Here is a 21496-nt window from a genome sequence, read left to right as displayed (position 1 = left end):
CACGAAGCTACGTAAGTGCAGTGACGCGTCACGTAGCCGACAGGCAGGGATGGAGTGTCTCAGTTTTAGACTTGCATAAACTGCTAACAAGTCGTGGTAGGTCAGCTCTTTCTTCCTCTGGTCGCACCTACTGTTTTCAGGTATTGCTCGATAGCCATGTTTTCAGCTACCAATATTTAATCAGAAGTCATCTAGAATGTCTGCTCAGTGCTCAGACTTGAGCCAGGGAATACAGCAATGACTTTTTGTTCTAGCTGTCAGTAGTACCTGTGACTGTCAAGAGTCTCTTCAATAAGTTGACCATAAAGGAAAGAGTATTTGGGCAAACTAGGGTAGGGTTGCGGTTTTGACCTGGACAGCCAGGTTTTTTGCAGGGCTGCCTGGTTTTCCAAATTAGGAGAAACGCCAGAAATCCCTATAATTGACACTGCCATGAGCCAATAGTCCACCCCAATATCACTGCCCGCCCCTTTCATGTCATGGTCCAGCCCCCTTCACATCACGGCCCCGCCCCCTGCCAGGTCTCCACCTGGCTTAAATGTGACAACCCTCCAGGTGAAATTAAAGGGCTGCTGTCATAAGATATATTTAAACATTTTCTTTCTTGTTAGTAGAGCAAAATAAATAGCTTAACTATCTTGTTTGCTTTAGTCTTGGAATTCACAATCACAGCAGGCGGTTGCCATTTTGTGGGCACTGTTACTAAGGCATTCACCAGAATGTGGTACCTGATGGCCATGCACAGGCTACATAGACAGTGAGGAGGAAGGGAGAGTGTGCAGTTATAAAGAGGAAGTGTAGAATGGAAAGTGAATTTAATTGATTGACCGCTCAGATTTTTAAATGTCATTTTAAGTGGTATGAATGGTTAAATTTTTAAAAAGATGTGGAGTTTCCTATTTAATTTGTAAAGGACTTTCATTATACAGCGTTTTATGTTAGTAACAGGTCTCCTTTAATCATCCTTTTTTTTATTTTTTTAGATTTTTTTGTGCTGGTTTTTAATATTATGGCTAATTTTTTTTGTGCAGGTTTTTAATACTATGGCTAATTCAGGGAATGGGTGAAATTTACTAAAAACAATCTTGTTACCCTTTGTTTCCTTTGGTCCAACTCTGAAGTATGCAGCAGCTCCAAAATGGTGTTGGTCAAAACCAGTGCTGTCGGGAGTTTTTCTGTTCCCTGTTTTGGTCCCTAAATTTTGACAAATCTGTCCCCTGTTTGCAAAATAAAACCTTTAACATCACCATGAACAAAAGAGCCTAACAACTTAAAATTACTGTTGTATATTTCACCCATTGTCTTCTCCTAAATTAGCCCCTTTTTTGTCCCTAAAATAAATATCCCAATATTTGACCAATGATGTGATCTGATGGACATTTGTTGGCCCACCTGCACTGATACAACAGATTATTAAAGTATTTTATAAACCCTAACATATTCCGCAGCACTGTGCAATAGGAGGGACTACATGCCAGAAATACAGATTACATATAAATACTGACAGTACAGAAAGTTGGCCCTACATACAGCTCACCAGTCTCCTTAATGGCTGCAAGTCTTAGGACTGTGGACCTATTCATTTCAGGTTGCCATGTGACATAATTTTCGATTTTTGTTGAAGTTTAATGGTTTAAAATAAACAATTCTGAGGGGCAATATGTGTACAGATTATTGTACAATTTAGTGTGAAAGTGACCAAATATAAATTAGGATATTGGTTAATTAAAGGGTTGTTTACCTTCCAAATACTTTTTTCAGTTCAGTTGTTTTCAGATTGTTCCCCAGAAATAAAGACTTTTTTCAATTACTATCCATTATTTATTCTTTACTGTTTTTCCAAAATCTAAGTTTAAAGTTGAATGTCCCTGTCTCTGGTATTTTCACTCTGGCAGTTTAGTAATTCAGGTGCAGAGTCTAAACCAGGGGTCCTCAACCGCAGACAGTCCTGAATTGGGCCGCCAAACAATTAACTTGGCACACCGAATTGGTCACCGGCACGCCAGAATTGGAAGCCGACCCCTCCCAATCCCCTCCGACCGAACACCCCCCCGGTCCTTGCAAACAAATTTGGCTCTTCTTTGGTCCCCGGGCCAAAAAAGGTTGGGGACCCCTGCTCTAAACTGTTACAATTTTGCAACATTTAGTTGATACATTTCTCAGCAGTATCTCTGGAGTATTAGCGACTATTGTATCATTTCGAACAACTGCCTGTAATGAAACCCACAAAGATAAGAGATGTATCAAATAAATTTAGAACAGTTTACCGAGCTGCTTTAGAAGGTAAAAAATTACATTCTACGCTTCATTTGAAAAAATGGTGACACAGAAGATAGAAAGTAATTGGAAAAAGTAGTTATTTCTGGTGATCTATCTTAAAAAACAACTAGTTGTTTGAAGGTGAACAATCCCTTAAATAGACTTTTTAAGGAAATATTTAGCAAAAAGTTGATATCTACATTCACTTTCTCCCTTCAGACATCACTATGACCATTGTTGTTGGGTTCGAGGGGAGTGCCAACAAGATTGGTGTAGGAATAATCCAAGATGGGAAAGTGCTGAGCAATCCACGAAGAACCTACATCACTCCTCCAGGACAGGGTAAGATTCATATGACAGCGACTTTATCAGTGAGGCCTATGACAATCATTGTGTTCTCAGGAAGGTGCTTCGTAGTCAAATCTCCCTTCCACGAGTCTCATATTTAAATCCGTTCATGTTTGCTAGGGTAATTTGGATACTAGCAACCGGATTGCTGAAAATGCAAACTGGAGAACTGCTGAATAAAAAAAGTTAATTAACACAAAAACCACAAATAATAAAAAATGAAACACTACTGTAAACTATCTCAGAATAGCACTCTCTATATCATACTAAAATTTAGTTTGACAATGAATGCTTAATGATGCTGAAGAATAACCAGAAAGTGATGTGCGGGTCAAGAAAAACTGTACCCACACCCAACTTAACCCAAACCCGTCCCCTCCATTTATATATAGGCCCGTGCTAACCTGCCCTACTGATGACATCACAAAAGGGGGCAGGACAAGAGTATAAAAGAAGGAGGCAGGAAGCAGGCAGTGTAAAGTCGTGGGTGGTAAGAGCAGGAAGAAGAGCTCAACCCAAACCAAACCAAAGACCCACAAACATGTGCTGAGGTCGCCCCGAACCTGCTCAACCTGTGGGTAAACCCGGAGGTATCGGGCCAGCCCACACATCATTATAACCGGACTCTGTGTGCAGCACTATCTGCATTGGAAGACAATGGTGCACCCAAATCAATGTCACAAGTGCAATATTTTACCTGCAACTAAAATGTGCTTCTACCTCCTACTATAAGTCCAGGCCCTTGTTGTGCTTTCATGATGTGCTTCATTTTACAGATGCATTCCTACTTAAAGGAATAGTAACACCAAAAAATTAAAGCGTTCTAAAGTAATTAACATATAATATACTGTTAGCATGCACTGGTAAAAGCTGTGTGTTTGCTTCAGAAAGACTACTATAGTTTATATAAATAAGCTGCTGTGTAGCCATGGGGGCAGCCATTGAAGCTGGAAAAAAGACACAGGTTACACAGCACATAACAGATAAGCCCTGTATAATACAATGGTGTTTTATCTGTTATCTGCTGTATAACCCTATGCCCTTTCTCCTTTTTTTTAGCATGAATGGCTGCCCCATGGCTACATAGCAGCTTGTTTATATAAGCTATAGTAGTCTTTCTGAAGCAAACACTCCAGTTTTACCAGTGCAGAACAATTTAATTACTTTGATACAATTTACATTTTTGGTGTTACTGTTCCTTTAAAGGGGGGGGTGCCACTCAAAGTTTGAGAGTGGGTGCAGGCTCCTAATGCTTCACTTTCACTGGTGTGCCCTGTCCCTTTCCATGATGGTGGGGTGGGCGCGGGTATATAAGTAGGAGCGAGATAGGGTCAGAGGTCGAATGCGGTTCGAGGTTTCTCGACCTTCACATCACTAACAAGAAGGTGAAAAATTAAACTTTACGTTTCAATATTAGAAAAATAGCCACAAATAGAAAATAGAAAGTAATTGAAAAAAGCCTTTATTTATGATGAAAAAAAACCAACTGATCTGAAAGTGTTTGGAAGGTGAACAACCCCTTTAAATATGTATGTAGCTGAAAGCTTGCATTTGAGATTTGAGTCGATTCTATTGAAACCATTGTTAAAAATTATTTTAATTTATATATATATATATATATATATATATATATATATATATATATATATATATATATATTATTTTTTTTCTTAATCAGGCTTCATGCCAAGTGACACTGCACGTCACCATCGTTCCTGTATCCTAGATGTGCTGCAAGAAGCGCTCGAGGAATCAAATATAAAGCCGGAAGATGTAGATTGTGTAGCTTATACCAAAGGTGCGCAGTAAGATGGGTTGGGTTTGTGCAGCCATTTTGCACAGTATGACTTTGAAAGTATATTATTTACTATATGAAGGGACAATGGAGTTTGTGTCACAGAATACGCGAGGAAGCACTTTTGTAGAGAATAACAACCACCGGGATTCAGACTATGTACTATCCAGAGAAATAGTGATCAGTAGATCTCAAGACACTAACAAACAGCTTGACTAAATCACCCTCCTATTTCATGCTTTTCATTCAGATATTTATTATGTTAAAGAGATACTGACACCAGAAATCAAACTCTTTTTTACATCTATCATAATATTGCCTTTGAAAGCTACTTATAACTTTGCCATAAATTATTTGTCTGATGTCCCATGTTCCTGTATGAGGGGGCTGCCATATTTGTGCAGCAGGAGTCTGTTAACGTTAGAAACTTTAACTGACAAGCTGAGATGGGACAGTCAGGTTGGCAAAACAGTCAGGTTTTAGTGTAAGTATCACTTTAAGGTTATACAAGAAATTATATAAATTTAGAAATTATAAATCAATATTTGTCATATTTTCCATGGAACAGAATGCTAACAATGCTTTTATGAATGTAGATTATAATGGGCCAACATCACTAAAAGTAGACCTTGCATTTGTAAAGTATGGGCACGCCTATCTTAAAGGCACATTTATCAAGGGTCAAATTTCGAATTCATGTAAGTTTTTTTTTTTTTTTTTTTAAAACTCCCATAAATTCGAAATTCGACTAGTGGAAATGTTTTAATAAAATCAAATTTTTCCAACTCAGATAAATTAAACGACACGAAAATTGGAACCGACTTTGTTTCAAATTTGATCAAACTTGATTCAAGTTTTTTCTCCGAAAAAAATGTCAGGAAGGCTGCAAACATCTCCAAAATGATCCCTCTCCCATTGACTTAAAGTGATACTGACACTAAAAAATGAATTTTAGTGTATGAATGTACATTAAATGCTACCTATAGGTCATGTTGATCATTTTTTGCTGAGAGGTTTGTTTTTGTATATAATTGTTAGTTGAAGTTCCTAAGCCTGACTCTCTGACACTCTGACTTTGCCAACCTGACTGTCCCATCTCAGCCTGTTAGTTACAGTTTCTAATGCTAACGGACTCCTGCTGCACAAATATGGCAGCCCCCTCATACAGGAACATGGGGGATCAGACAGGTAATGTAAAAGCATCATGCAAATACGTTATGGCAAAGTTAGAAGTAGCTTGCAAAGCCAATATTATAATAGATGTAAAAAAAAAGTTTAATTTCAGGTGTCAGTATCTCTTTAAACAGCAATTTGCCAAACCTCAAAAATTTAATTTGAATTTATTTTAGATAACTCCTTAGTCAAATATGACAGTTTTGACCATATAAAAAATTTGAAAATTCAAATCCAATTTCCAATTCAACCCTTATCTGCCCCTTACAGTTGCTTACAATCAGTGCTTAGAAGGAACCTAAGAGCAACTAGGCCTTGACAGCCCTGGAGCCCCACCTTTTAAAGCAGAAGCTGCAGGGACCTACATTAGTATGAATGTAACAGAACAGATAGGGCGCTAGAAAAAGAAACATAATGGAAGCCTTTCTAATAATTAGGGCATGCTGTGCCTATATACAGGGATGGGATCCGTTACCTGGAAACCCGTTATCCAGAAAGCTCTGAATTATGGCAAGGCAGTATCCCATAGACTCCATTATAATGAAACTTTTTAACAAATAATTTCCTTTTTCTCTGTATTCATAAAACAGTACCTTGTACTTGATCCAAACTAAGATATAATTAATCCTTATTGGAAGTAAAACCAGCCTATTGGGCTTATTTAATATTTTCATGATTTTCTAGTAGACTTAAGGTATGAAGATCCAAATTATGGAAAGATCCGTTATCCGGAAAGCCCCAGGTCTTGAGCATTCTGGATAACAGGTCCCATGCCTGTACTAAAAATACAGGAAGCCCTGCAGAGGCTACATGTGAGCAATACTCAGTGCAGCAGATGTGCACACAATGGAGACTTAATTATTTATTTTTTAAACTTAAAAACTTAATTTTTTTTGTAATTAATTATTGCTTAATATATCTGTTTTACATAGGCCCTGGAATGGGAGCCCCTCTGCTGTCAGTAGCTATAGTGGCTCGGACAGTCGCACAGCTTTGGAAGAAGCCCCTATTGGGTGTTAATCACTGTATTGGGCATATTGAAATGGGAAGGCTGATAACTGGTGCAGAAAATCCCACTGTGCTGTATGTGAGCGGGGGCAACACACAGGTACTGGACAGAAAGCAGAATGGTCTGTGTTTTTAATATCACTGTAAGCTTGTGTATTAACAGTAAGAACTTTATGTACATGTGGTCATGTGATTACCTTAAAGGGCACCTTTTAGGTAAAAATGTTATCCCCAACCAAAGGTGTGGGCTAATAGAGCCCGCATTCCGTTGGGGATAACAGTAGTTTTTCATTTTTAAAAATTCCCAACCCCCCCCCCCACCAGCGCTACGATTCCCGCACCGGGAGGGAGCTCCCGGTGCGAGCAGCCATGTCCGGTCACTCGCATACGCATAATGAGCAAGTCGGGGCAGCTTTACATTATGTGCATGCGAGTAACCGGACATGGCTGTTTGCACCGGTGCGGGTAGCGTATCGCTGGCGGCGGGTTTTTTAAAAAGTAACGACTGTTATCCCCAACTGGAATGCGGGCTCTATTAGCCGCACCTTTGGTTGGGGATAACATTTTTACCAAAGAGGTGCCCTTTAATTGATGATGCTATTGTGTTTGTATGACTAGGAGCTTCCATCCTACTTGCCCAAAGGACACATACTATAATGTTATTTTTATACTATAACCTTATTTGACACAGGTAATTGCATATTCAGAGCGCTGCTATCGAATATTTGGGGAAACAATAGATATTGCTGTGGGAAACTGTTTGGATCGATTTGCCAGAGTGCTAAAGGTGAGAAACAACTTAAGGTTCTCAAAAGGCTTTTTAGTGCGTTTGTTGTCTTCACAACCTCTGTTTGGTAATAATAATAAATAATTAGACAGGCCCTGTAAATGGGCAGCTTCAGTTTAAGACACAGAACATTCTTCCCTCTGGAGATCCTCCAGATATTGCTGAAATACCACTCCTAGCAATCCTTGCTAGTTGGTAAATATTGCAGTTTAATAATATTTTGAGGACCACTAGTCCCTCATGGCTGCCTTAGGGCAATGCCACAAAATATTTAATAACCAAAGGTAGATATTTAATGTGACAGTTTTAAACGTGGGATCCAGGTGAACATGCTCCAGGTGACCATCAGCAAATGGAGTTATTCTTCAACTTTAGCTAAAATCAGGACCATGCTGTATTTCCCCAATTCTTATTATTTAAAAAAAAAAAGATACATATTTTTTTACAATTATGATGTACTAACAGATCATTGTTTTGTTTTAACCCGTAGCACCTCCCCTGTAACATAAGTTAAGGTGGCCATACATTGGCCAATAAACAGTTTCGGCAGCTTATTCCTCTATGTATGGGGACCTTCGAGGGGCCTCCCAGACTATATAGCCAAAATTGTCCAGATGTTGATAGGGCATGTTTGAAAATACTGTCAAGACAAGGAACACATCAGCTTGTTGATGCGCTGTTTAGCTAACAAGATAACAAAAACCATAAATTTTTCTTAATTCTTACCACAGACAAATAGTATGTTCAACAAAAATTCCTATTTACTGAACCTAACAAGGGTGTTTACTGTTCCTTTACATCAGGGGTGCCCAAAACGTAGATCAGGATCTACCAGTAGACCTTTTGCTGGGGATCAGTAGATCACAAGACAATGTCAACAAACAGCTTGTCTAAATTACCCTCCTATTCATGCTTTTCATTCAGATATTTATTACGTTAAGGTTACATATGAAATAGTTTATTAAATATAGCTAAATTCTCTCATGAATCAATATAATATTTAAGTAATGTTATCCATGGAACAGAATGCTAACAAATGCCATCGCTTCTTCTTCGGACAACTAATCTCCCAGAGCTGCCTTTTTAGTGCTTTTTAGGCTACAATGTAAATTGCCGGTGAGATGGCACTCGGATCGCTTCGGCTTTCTGAAGTCGCCCGAAGTTTCCTCGTGAGGCAGCATGTCTCTCTGCCCTAAAATGATACTGACATGTTCCTAAAAAATAGGAACGTGTCGGTATCAGTGAAAAGAAGCTGCATTAAAATATAAGCAACTAAAAGCTCCCCAAAGCTGCCCTCAACCCAGCGAACCCTAGTAACGGCGACCCTATGACACCATTAAATCATCTTCCTGAGTTGTTGCAGTCACGCAGTGCTGGGGGTGGTGAGATCCCTCGATAGGCTAATTACAAATAAAAACAGGACTCCAGCCTACTGAAACAACTCAGGAAGATGATTTAATGGTGTTGGAGGGTCACGATTACAAAGGTTCGCTGGGCTGGGGGCGGCTTTGGGGAGCTTTAAGCTGATTATATTTCACATTCAGCTTCTTCTCACTGAGACTGACACGTTCCTATTTTTATAGGAACGTGTCAGTATTACTTTAATACTAATGTGGGCTGCAAATTGTATTAATCCAACATTACATGCAAAGACCAGCCTCAAGTAAAGCTTAGCTATACAGCTGTTCAAGTTTAATACACAGTGTCAAACTTAAAACAAGTCTAATAAAAATAGACTAATCCCTTTTATATCATTATTTTATCATGTTGCTTTTCAGATATCCAATGACCCCAGTCCTGGTTATAATATTGAACAGATGGCAAAGAAGTGAGTATTATCAAGCATTTCAGTTTATCCTGAGTGATGCTTTTATTCACCATTAAGTCGCATTATACTACAGGTAGATCCCCAAGCTCAATGTTGTATTGTTATGAGATGGGTATTTAGTACACAAAGCCTTTGATATGCTGAGCTTAGCTGTCTGTTTTGGTCTTTCTACCAGAGGCAAGAAGTTTGTGGAATTGCCATATACAGTTAAAGGAATGGATGTGTCATTCTCTGGAATTCTGTCTTACATCGAGGTAAGGGCAAGAAATGTGTGATTGCTTTCAATATAAAGAAGAAAATGTGCTAAAATCCAGAAAAAGCCTCCTTGTTGCTTTAATGGTGTACTAAGGCTGATAACATAGTGTGTTTTCTCCACCACCACCATCATCACCTTATTTTATGCCACCACTTCCCCTGCCAGCTGCCATTCACTTGTACAGGAAATACCAATATAGTCAAAGTAAACTTTATGGTCATCTCAGCAGTATACGAATACACAGTGAGACGTAACACCAGTACTGGTTCTTTTTCAGTCTGAAGATGCTCTAGGTAGCTCTAACTATATTGTATTTAAGGAACAGTAACACCAAAGGAATGACAATATAATGTACTGTTGCCCTGCACTGGTAAAACTGATGGGTTTGCATCAGAAACGCTATTATAGTTTATATAAACAAGCTGCTTGAATGGCTGCCCCATAGCCACACAGCTAAGGATTCACAATAGTTAACTGATCATTTTTAAAGAATCCCATTGTATACTACAGAGGTTATCTGGTATATGCTGAGTATCCTGTGCCTTTTATCCTTTTTTTAGCTTTGAATGGCTGCCCCCATGTCTACACAGCTGCTTATTTATATAAACAATGGTGGTGTTTCTGAAGCAAAGGCAACTACATTATATTGTCATTACTTTAAAGGGGTTGTTCACCTTCCAAACACTTTTTTCAATTCAGTTGTTTTTAGATTGTTCCCCATAAATAAATACTTTTTTCAATTACTTTCCATTATTTATTTTTAAGTTTTTTTCCAAAATCGAAGTTTAAAGGTGAATGTTCGTGTCTCTGGTGTTTGAGTCTGGCAGCTCAGTAATTCAGGCACAGACTCTAAACTGTTAGAATTTTGCAACATTTAATTGATACATTTCTCAGCAGCATCTCTGGAGTATTAGCAACTATTGTATCAAGTCTAACAGCTGCCTGTAATGAAACCCAGAGATTCTGCTCAGTTGGGACAAAGATAAGAAATGTATCAACTAAATGTATCCATTTAGAACAGTTTACAGGGTCGGCGACCCCCCCTCCCAGAGCTGCTTCAGAAGGAGAGAAATGACACTTTATACTTCAATATTAGAAAAACCGTCACACATAGAAAATAGAAAGTCATTGGAAAAAGTCGTTATTTCTGGTTATCTATTTGAAACCAACTAGTTGTTTGAAAGTGAACCACCCCTTTAAAGAAGAATGAAAACTACAGAGGCAGTTTATTGGCAATAGATTATCCACAATATTACAAGCTAGAATGCTATATTTATTCTGTAGAATGTTGTAAACAGCTCTAGAAGCTCTCTCTGTTTGTTTAGGATAGCAGCAGCCATATAACCTTGCTGTGACATCACTGCCTCACTCATAACTCTGGGCTCAGGCTACAGCAGGGAGGGGAGAGGAGCAAACTGAGCATGCTCAAGCCCTAGCCCTGCAGGGTTAAGCTGAAAACAGGAAGTCTGATACAGAAGTCCATGTGTACACAATAGAAGGAAAGAAATCCAGTGTTTATTTTGACAGAGGACTCAGAGCAGAATTACTTTGAGGGTTTACTGGTGTATTCATATAGACCTTTCTTATAAAGCTTACTTAATTTTAGCCTTCGCTTCTTTAAAACACTTTAATTTTTTGGTGCTACTATTCTTTTTAGGGGTGTTTTACTGTGCAGTGTTTTTAGACATGTTGCTGTGCTGGATGTCATCTCGAATATCTGATTTTTATCTTTTGATCGGTTTGCAGGTCAGAGCATTATTCCTTAATAAATCTTCTTAGGTGGCTGTATTCAGTGGCCCACAAATCCCATTCTCGGTCTATTAAATCTATTGTCTCTGGGACACCTGTAAAGGGAGTTCTGATCATACACAGTATTAGAGGCGTGAACAGAATAATCCTGTTAGTTAATCCTTGAAAGACCTTGTTTCTCAAGGCTGGAGCTACATTTCTACATCAGAATATGAGTGTAATAACTCCCTGTGAGTTTTAAACAAACACTACAAATATACAAAGCAAGCAGTGCCAACTAAATTGAGCAAAATCTGGCACCAGAAAGGTTAAATGTATCTATTTCTAACCTTTCTCAGTATTTTATATATATAACAGTGGCAATATACCAAGCATGTGTCACATGCAGAGACTGAACATTCTAACTCACAGGTACCGTTTGAGTTTCTATTGTAAACATGGAAACCATCTGTTTGGCTTTGCAGACCGTTTTTTTTATCCCTGCAAAAGGGATACATTGGTAACTCTACCTCAGTCTGTTTTTCTTCTCACATTCTTCTGTTTCTCACACCTGTGTTTTTGTTCTGTTACCAGTACACAGAGTATATATTGGGTGAAAGGCTCTTTAGGAATAATAAGGGCTTTGTGCAATCATGTCACTTTTTCCATCACACAAGAGGCTTTTTATACTATGGGGCAAGGTGCTAGTGCAAGCAAATGGCACAACTCTTTTTGCTTAAAGGGATACTGTCATGGGGAAAAAACTATTTTTCAAAATGAATCAATTAATAGTGCTGCTCCAGCAGAATTCTGCACTGAAATCCATTTCTTAAAAGAGCAAACAGATTTTTTTTTTATATTCAATTTTGAAATCTGACATGGGGCTAGACATATTGTCAATTTCCCAGCTGCCCCCAGTCATGCGACTTGTGCTCTGATAAACTTCAATCACTCTTTACTGCTGTACTGCAAGTTAGTGATATCACCCCCTCCCTTCCCCCCCCAGCAGCCAAACAAAAGAACAATGGGAAGGTAACCAGATAGCAGCTCCCTAACACATAACAGCTGCCTGGTAGATCTAAGAACAACACTCAATAGTAAAAACCCATGTCTCACTGAGACACATTCAGTTACATTGAGAAGGAAAAACAGCAGCCTGCCAGAAAGCATTTCTCTTATAAAGTGCAGGCACAAGTCACATGACCAGGGGCAGCTGGGAAATTGACAAAATGTCTAGCCCCATGTCAGATTTCAAAATTGAATATAAAAAAATCTGTTTGCTCTTTTGAGAAATGGATTTCAGTGCAGAATTCTGCTGGAGTAGCACTATTAACTGATTCATTTTGAAAAAAACATGTTTTCCGATGACAGGATCCCTTTAAAAAGTACCTTGTACCCCCTTGCTGCAGATAGAAGTGCTTTAGGGCAGTGACACATGGGGGGATTAGTCGCCTAGAATTTTTAAGAGAGATTTGGCGATTAAATGTTTGTTTTGTCTTCCAAATGAGAATAATATAAATCGTCAGCGTCAAAACATACAAGCCTACTTTTAATCGCATGTCATTCCAAAACACACACAGACCCTTTTCTGAGCGACTTCACTGAAATAGCAATTCCATTACCAAGTATTGAAATCTACCAAAGTAAAACACACTGGGAGATTAGTAGCAACGATTGTATGTAAATTTCACGTATTGACGCTATACATAATTTCCTGGGAGGTGGTTTTGAATTGTTCTGTCCCAGCATCTTGTTTCCATGCACCATTCATAATAAAAACACGCATACGAAAACACACCAAGGAAATCCCGCAAGAGAAAACAAAATTTAGACTAAAATGCCATTCCTGAAGCATTTTTCAATAATGATCAACTTATTGATCTTGTGGGAGGAGAACAGTAGCGTGTGGCATCATGGGTAGTAAATCTTTTGGGAGCTGAAATCGCATGAAATCTTTGCTTCGCTATAGACCCACGACTTGTTGCTGAAACGGAATAAAAAAAACTTTAAGTAGCATTCCATTTCTTGAACCTCTGCCCATAGTAAATGTACCCTGATCAGGCACTGCAGAAGAGGACTCAGGAAATTATTTTTGCATCGTCTGAAACTGGATTATGAATAGGAGAGGGCCTGAATAGAAAGATAATAACAGATAACAATATAATTGTAGTATCACAGGGAAATCGTTTTTTTTTTTGGCTGCCAGGGTCAATGACACCCCCATTTGAAAGTTGGGAAGAGGCATAAAAGAAAAGAAAATCATTAAAAAAATCATAATAAAATGAAGATCAATTAAATAGTGTCTAAAAGTAGGTAATTGTATAACCTATTAAAGGGTAATGTAAAGGTGAACAACCTCTTTAAGACTTAATTATATTACTGGTCACCTGTTTAGAGAAAAATCTGAGCAAACCTTGTGACTTTTTATTACATATGGAGGTTAGTCGATTGTTAATTAGCACAGGGAATTTGCATCAAAGCATTTTGGGTTGAATAAACCCAATAGGATTGTTTTGCCTCCAATAAGGATTAATTATATCTGCGTTGGGATCAAGTACAAGGTACTGTTTTATTATTACAATGAAAAAGATTACAAATTTGAATTATTTGATTATAACAGAGACTATAAAAGTTGGCCTTCCCATAATTCAGAGCTTTTTGGATAATGCGTTTCCGGATACTGGATCCTACACCTGTATTAAAAGTAGGGGATTATTTATTCACTGTAAGACTTTCAGTAGAGTGTTAAATTGCCAAACTTAAGTTCTTAAAGGATAGGTAAACCTTTACAGTAAGTGAATATAAAATTGATGATTGTGCTATTCTAAGAAAGTTTGCAATGTGCATTCGTTATTTATTTGGTTTTTATTCCAAGATATTAAGGGATACATGTACTGTTAATACGAATGAATTTTGTGAAAGGTTTCTATTTTTTTTCCTAATCAGAAGAACATTAGAGCAGACTCTTTCTTTCTCCTGACAACTTCCTTGACTTGGTGGTCAGAATGGCTGGAAAATGACCAGTAGGAGGAGCTGTTGTAACAAAATTCATTCATATTAAAGGGATACTATCATGGGAAAACATGTTTTTTTTCAAAACGCATCAGTTAATAGTGCTGCTCCAGCAGAATTCTGCACTGAAATCCATTTTTAAAAAGAGCAAACAGATTTTGTTATATTCAATTTTGAAATCTGCAAGGGACTTGTGTTCTGATAAACTTCAGTCACTCTTTACTGCAAGTTGGAGTGATATCACTCCTCCCCCCCCCCCGGCAGCCTAAGAACAGAACAGTGGGAAGGTAACGAGATAGCAGCTCCCTAACACAAGATAACAGTTGCCTGGTAAATCTAAGAACGACACTCAATAGTAAAATCCAAGTCCCACTGAGACTGATTCAGTTGCATTAAGTAGGAGAAACAGCATGCCAGAAAGTAGTTCCATCCTAAAGTGCAGACATAAGTCACATGACTGGGGCAGCTGGGAAACTGGCAATATGTCTAGCCCCCTGTCAGATTTCAAAATTGAATATATAAAAAATCTGAGAAATTTCAGGGCAGAATTCTGCTGGAGCAGCACTATTAACTGACGGTTTTGGAAAAAACATGTTTTCCCATGACAATATCCCTTTAACAGTACATGTATCCCTTAATATCTTGGAATTGAAAGAAAATAAATAATGAATGTTAATTACAAAAATGCTTAGAAAAGCACCCTCGTCACTTATTGTATAGCTTTACTTATCCTTTAAGCCAATTCAGATAGAACAAGTGTTCCATTCACTTTAATGCAGTGCAAGTCTAAGTATTGGTAAGAATCTTTATGGCAGTAATACAAATTGATAGTAAGATTTAAAAATGTTTGTAAAGGATCGATAATTTGGTTTTCATTGGAAATCATCATTACTACCCCCAAACAAATCCTTCTTAAATTTGCCTCTACTTTTTTAACCGCTGTCATAAGAGTTTTTATACCCAGGCTGCAGCCCTTGTTTTCTAAATGCATAGAACTGTGTTATAACCACATACATGAAATGAAACCTAATTGGGGTGGAGATATAGCTTATCTTACATTATTTTTACAATAGTGGACACCAATGATGGGTTGTATTACAATTGACATGTCAGATACATTGGAATATTCTCCCTTATAGAAAATATGTATAATACTGGGTGGACATTGTGAAATAGGGCTACACTGAAGTTACACAGCAATCCCATATATATATTTTTGCTCAGTGGTGACTTAATCATCCTGTGCAAGACTCACATCATGGAGAGTTCGCTGTTGGGACAATACCAGGGGTACACAATTCATCGTTTTTGTGGGATCAGGTTGCAAAGTTGCACTGCTATTACCTAATGTAACGCTGGATGGCAGTGTTGTGTTTTTTTTTCAGCTGCTTCCACAATCATCTTTAGGATTTTACTAGATCTAATATATTAAATTGCCTATGGCAAGGACAAGATTTTCCCAGGTAGGGTGGGGGTGGATCCACCATGGGCATTGGCAATACCATTAGTATTTATAAATAAGCATTTGAAACATATTTGTCCGTTCTCTAATGAACAAAACATTCCTGCCATGGAAAGCACTTCAAGTCACACTGCATTTAAAAATATGAGCTCCTGTCAGACTAACATAGTAACTGTCATATTTTAAAGATCATTTCATAAAGCTTCTCTTAAAAGGTGTGTCCAGACATTTTTAGCCCAATTGCACTGTCTGTGTACACAGGAATTCCCAGAAGGTTAGATTTCTAAATGTCATCCTTTAGATATTAAACAAGAAGCACAATACATTGCATTCACTAATCTTTACTGTGTACAACACTTAAGGGTGTGGTGCTGATAGTGGGGTTACAAAGGGATCATGGGAAGTACTGCCTAGTCACTTGGGGTTACCCAGTGCTAAACTTGTGCCACACCTTCATTATATTTTCTTCTAGCCCTGTCTTAAAGGACAACTAAAGAAGTAGGCTCAAAATGTTGTACATTATGTTTTGAGCTTCTGTACCAGCCCAAGGTAACCACAGTCCTTTAGCAGTAAAGATCTGTGCCCCCAAAGATGCCCAAGTAGGTCCCCATCTTTCTGCTGATTCACTGCACATGCTCTGTGCTGCTGTCACTTACTGAGCTTAGGGACCCACTCACAATATACAGTAAACATAGAATAGAAATGTCACAATATAAGGCTGATTCGTAATTAATACAGATAATTACTACATGGCAGCACAGAAACCAGTGCAACTAAAGCTGGCCATAGACACACATCCTGTCGTACGAATCGAGGATTCCTACAATTTTCAGATGATGTGTGGCGTGTGCCGACATCCTTCAGTCTGGCGGAGATCGGTCGTTTGGTCGATCAGTCAGTTTTGATTTTGACCCGACCGATCCCGCCGGAGCCCATGGCACATCGTAATCGGATTGTTCGGCCATACGGCCGAACAATCCGATTACCCCCGATATAGCCATGCTTGTTAATGGCAGTTCGGGGAAAGATCCGCTCGTTTAGCGATGTTGCCAAACGAGCGGAGCTTTGAGTCTATGGCCACCTTTACATCAGCATTTACTATTCAGCCTTGTAACAACAACTTAGATTTCAGACCAACCTCATTTTCTGCTTGATAATTTGTGACAACCCCCTAAGCTTAGCTCCTCAACAGCTGCTCAGAGTCCACGGAGCATACAAATGTCGCACACACTTTCCAAGATGGTGACCCCCCGTTTGAAGTCCTGGATAATTGCTGCTAGTGAGAAGCTGAAACTTTAGGCTGGTTCAGTATATACAATATGGCATTTTTAACCATATACATTTTAGGGGTTAGTTCTCCCATAGACCTTTCATTTCTCTCCTGTATATGCTGCATCATGGAACTGGGGAACTCTCACACATATATCTTGATTTACTTGTTCTAAGCAGCCAACCCACAAATATGAGCATTAGGACAACTTGCCATCCCCCCTCTTTGTGTGTATATTGCTTTGGAATAGTGTATATCAGTGCCATCCAGCCAAGAGCTCTGTTTAATTCTTTGTATCACATCATTATGTTATTACAAATATGGCGCCTGGACATGTGATATAGTGAATAGCTAGCCCAGTACAAGCTGAGGGTTGGACTGCACTGACCAACATTCCTATTGTCCACCAGCAGAATCTGAAATACAGTATGCTGTTCTTCTTATCCTGTGGCTTCACTGGGACTGACTCTCTCTCACTACATTTTTGTAGGACATGTCTCATAAGATGCTGTCATCTGGAGAATGTACCCCTGAGGATCTCTGCTTCTCTCTACAGGTTGTAGTCTCACTGTTGTTACTGGAATACCAAGCAGCTTGTTTCCAAATGATCGTATGTTATGACAAATGACTGCTCATGACTCTTGTCCATTCTTGTGTAGGAGACCCTCTTCTCTATGCTGGTGGAAATTACAGAGCGGGCAATGGCACATTGTGGGTCACAAGAAGTTCTGATAGTGGGAGGCGTTGGCTGTAAGTGACATTATTCTGTAGTCTGATGAATTCATACCCAAATACAAAATATAAGAGTTTGAACTGAATTACCAGTAGCCGCAAAGTTCAATTTTAAAGTAATACTAACTCCAATATAACCAAGCAATGCAGTATTTCCATCCCTAGGTCCCAATTTGGTGGCGATTAGTTTAGTCCAAAATTCCGTATTTTCAGAACTACACGTATGGGGCCTGTTATCCAGAATACTTGGGACCTGGTGTTTTCCAGATAAGGGATATTTCTGTAATTTGGATCTAGAAAATTGTGTAAACCTTAAATAAACCCAACAGGCTGGTTTTGCTTCCAATAAGGATCAATTCTATCTTAGTTTTGATCAAGTATAAGCTACTGTTTTATTATTACAGAGAAAAAGGAAATAATTTTTAAAAATTAGGATTATTTGGCTAAAATGGAGTCTATGGGAGGCTGCCTTTCCATAATTTGGAACTTTCTGGATGACGGGCTTCCGGATAATCGATCCTGTACCACATTATCACAACAGGTCTGACTGCCCCTGAAGCACTGTCAGGATCACTTTTGTATTTTCTGTCTGATATAGTTCTGCAAGTGGAGCACTTTATACACAACTATATGTCAACCCTAGGATATCTATTCTCCAGGATCGCAAATTCCAGTCCAAGTTTGTGTCCCATTCTAACTGTATGACTAGTGTTCATAGTCACAGTGCAACAGAATTTAGCTGTACAACAGACCACAGTGATTAGCCAATATACCTGTATTTACTCATGCAATCCTATTTCAGATAGAAGAGCTGCGTGTTTGATATTTACTGTATGATTAAAGCTTATGTATATTTGCCTAGTCTGTATTTTTTCATGTGTCCCGTAGTCTGCATGGTGAACAGCTTAGTACACTTTAGTAGATAATTGACTGAGATTGTGGAAAATAGATATACAAAGGAAACATACAAAGGTGCAACAGAAAGGCTGAACAAAGATTGTAACACTCCTTTGGCCTTCACTTTTCTGCCTCGATTTCAGACACTATGGTTTCATGCACTGCTTAAATGATTAAGCTTCATAGGCTTTATTTATTATGGGACAAGGTGCAAAGAACAAAAGGGCATTGCTCTCAGCAGGTAGTTCTCTACCCTGTTCAATGTCCACTAAGCACATAGACTTCTTATCAATCAGGAGACTGTGCAACAGTAACCAAAAAGGCAAGAAGGAGAATTTGCAGTGGTAACAGCTGCATGCAGAAACTTTGCAAACGTAATATTCCCTCTGTGGAATGTCGTTCCTCCATTTTTCTATATCACTGATAAATATTTCGTTCTGCAGGTAATGTACGTTTACAAGAAATGATGGGAGTGATGTGTGAGGAACGTGGAGCTAAGATTTTTGCAACAGATGAAAGGTAGGCCCCAAGGCTTCCTGCTGCAACTCTTATCTATTTCCTAGACAAATTATAGAAACAGAACACGTGGGCTCAATTACATCGATATGCACACACCTAGGCTTCAACACAAGAGAATTTCTGTATCTAACCTATGCCTTGACCAGGCATTACAGAGGTTGTTCAGCTTTAAGTTAATTTTTAGTATGGCCAATTCTGAGAAACTTTTCATTTGGTCTTCATTATTTATTTATTTTTTACAGTTTTTAAATGACTTGCAGCCTTCAGCGTTTCAGCTATCAAATGGGGTCACAACCCCATCTAAAAACAAATGCGCTGTAAGGCTTCAAATGTATTGTTATTGCTACTTTTTATCATGCATCATTCTATTCAGGTCCTCTACTATTCATATTCCAGTCTCTATGCATGGATGCTAGAGTAATTTAAACCCTAGCAATTGGATTGCTGTTATTGCAAACTAGAGAGTTGCTAAATAACTCAAACCACAAATAATAAAAAATGAAAACCAATTGCTTCATAGTATCACTCTCTACACCACACTAAAAGTTAACTCAAAGGTGAACAACTTCTTTTATTACAGGGCTTCTTTTGCATGTGCGTGCCTATAACTTGATATTGAACCATTGAAAAACAGTTAGGCTGTGTATGTAAACACTCAAGACTTGTCAACTTGTTATCATTTTCTTAAGGTGGCCATACACTAGAAGATCTGCTTATTTGGAGAAGTTGCCAAACAAGCGGATCTTTCCCCGATATGCCCACCAAAGGCAGGGTTGATATCGAGCTAATCCGATCGTTTGGCCCCACGGGACAAGAAGCGCATCAACTAGCAAGAAAATCAAACCTGCCCCTATCGATATCTGGGCAATTTTTAGCCTATCGATTGGGGAGGCCGTCGGCACACCCCATACACGTGCAGATAATCTGCCAAATTGGTCTACAGAACAGATATCGGCACTTTTACAGCTAACTAGGTTGCCAACCATTGTACCGTTTCCTCCTAAAGAAATAATCTGGGCTAATCAGAAATTTTTTTTAGGGCCCTTTACATGTTTTTTTTTCTTGTAGATTCTGCATAGATAATGGAGCTATGATTGCACAGGCTGGATGGGAGATGTTCCGCGCTGGACAAGTAACCAATCTGCAGGATTCATGGATAACCCAAAGGTACAGTACAGTAATTTACAGGATTGAAGTAGTGCTGAATGTAATCCCACTGTGTTTATATCATATCTCTCCTCCCTATAGGTACCGCACTGATGAGGTGGAAGTGACATGGAGAGATTAACTCCGTGGGATTAAAGTGGATGACTGGATAAGAAAACACTTCTGTGAGATGTCAAGAGTAAAACCAAACCTCCCTTTCTCATGGACCAACCTGATTAGAATTCTTTGGTGCATTATGATAAAGTATATCTAAAAACGGCTAGAACAGTATTTTCTTTTTTTCACAGGGAAAGTTTATATTAAATTTTTAAAACAAGAATGCAGTTTGTTTGGAATGAGACTGTTTATTTACATCACATTGATCAAAAATGTATAGAATTGTATTATCTGTGTTACACAGACTGTGTGTCAGAAGCTTATAATTATACACTCATCACATTGTACAAACCCAGGTTGTATTTGAATCACCCCTTTTACTGCCATATTTCTGCTACTAGGTACCCTGGCAAAGGTAACTACTAGGGATGCACCAAATCCAGTATTCGGTTCTGCCTTTTTCAGCAGGATTCGGTCGAATCCTTCTGCCTGTCCCGAATCGAATCCGAATTTGCATATGCGGGGATGTAAAATAAACAGTAAAAAATGTTTTCCCTGTCCCACCCCTAATTTGCATATGTAAATTTGGTTCAGTATTCGGCTAAATATTTTGCGAAGGATTTGGGGGTTCAGCCGAATCTAAAATAGTGGATTCAGTCCATCCCTAGTAACTACCAGGTGTTGCTTAATATCGTTAAGGACATTGGGGGCTGTGCAAGTTAAATTACTGAAGATTCATAAGCTGTAGCGACCTGTATCATCAAGATTCCGTTTCTTTACTGGCCCTTTGGTTACAGTTGTCATGATTTTTGTTTTTAAACCCTTTACATCCTAGGTGTTGCTTTGTCTGTAATCCCTTTGGCAGGAAAGAGGCTGTTGTATGTAGGTAAGGCTTTTGTAACCGTTTGATAGGAGCTAAAGATATAAATTTGAAGACAGTGGAGATCTCTGGTATTTTATCAAAATAAGAACAATAACAATGGGGGAGGGGGGGGGTTTGAGGTTTTTTTTTGTTTTTTTTTAACTAGCGCCAGGATAGAGCATGCCAAACGCTGTACGAAGTGGGAACGATTATTATTACTGGACATACATCCTTCTCTTCTGAATTCTGTGTGAGCATTCTAACATGAGTGATTTTATTAGTACAAACTAAATTTCA

General features: G+C 38.6%; 1 protein-coding gene across 2 annotated transcripts; it reads left to right on the top strand.

Annotated features, from left to right (window-relative positions):
• Window positions 1-29: 29 nt before the first annotated feature.
• On the top strand, window positions 30-20560 carry osgep.L (O-sialoglycoprotein endopeptidase L homeolog). 2 transcript variants are annotated; one of them, NM_001087318.2, is given in 12 exon segments: window positions 30-96; window positions 2479-2601; window positions 4286-4405; window positions 6508-6683; window positions 7275-7370; window positions 9149-9198; window positions 9374-9452; window positions 17417-17482; window positions 17586-17676; window positions 18999-19074; window positions 20143-20241; window positions 20323-20555. In NM_001087318.2, coding segments are annotated over 11 exon segments (1008 nt in total). In that variant the 5' UTR covers window positions 30-96; window positions 2479-2486; the 3' UTR covers window positions 20363-20555.
• Window positions 20561-21496: the final 936 nt, after the last annotated feature.

The sequence above is a fragment of the Xenopus laevis genome, chromosome 1L (assembly GCF_017654675.1).
Source record: "Xenopus laevis strain J_2021 chromosome 1L, Xenopus_laevis_v10.1, whole genome shotgun sequence".
Taxonomy (NCBI): Eukaryota; Metazoa; Chordata; class Amphibia; order Anura; family Pipidae; genus Xenopus; species Xenopus laevis.
The sequence above is the reverse complement of the archived record's forward strand: the minus strand, read 5'-3'. Positions and strand labels throughout refer to the sequence as shown.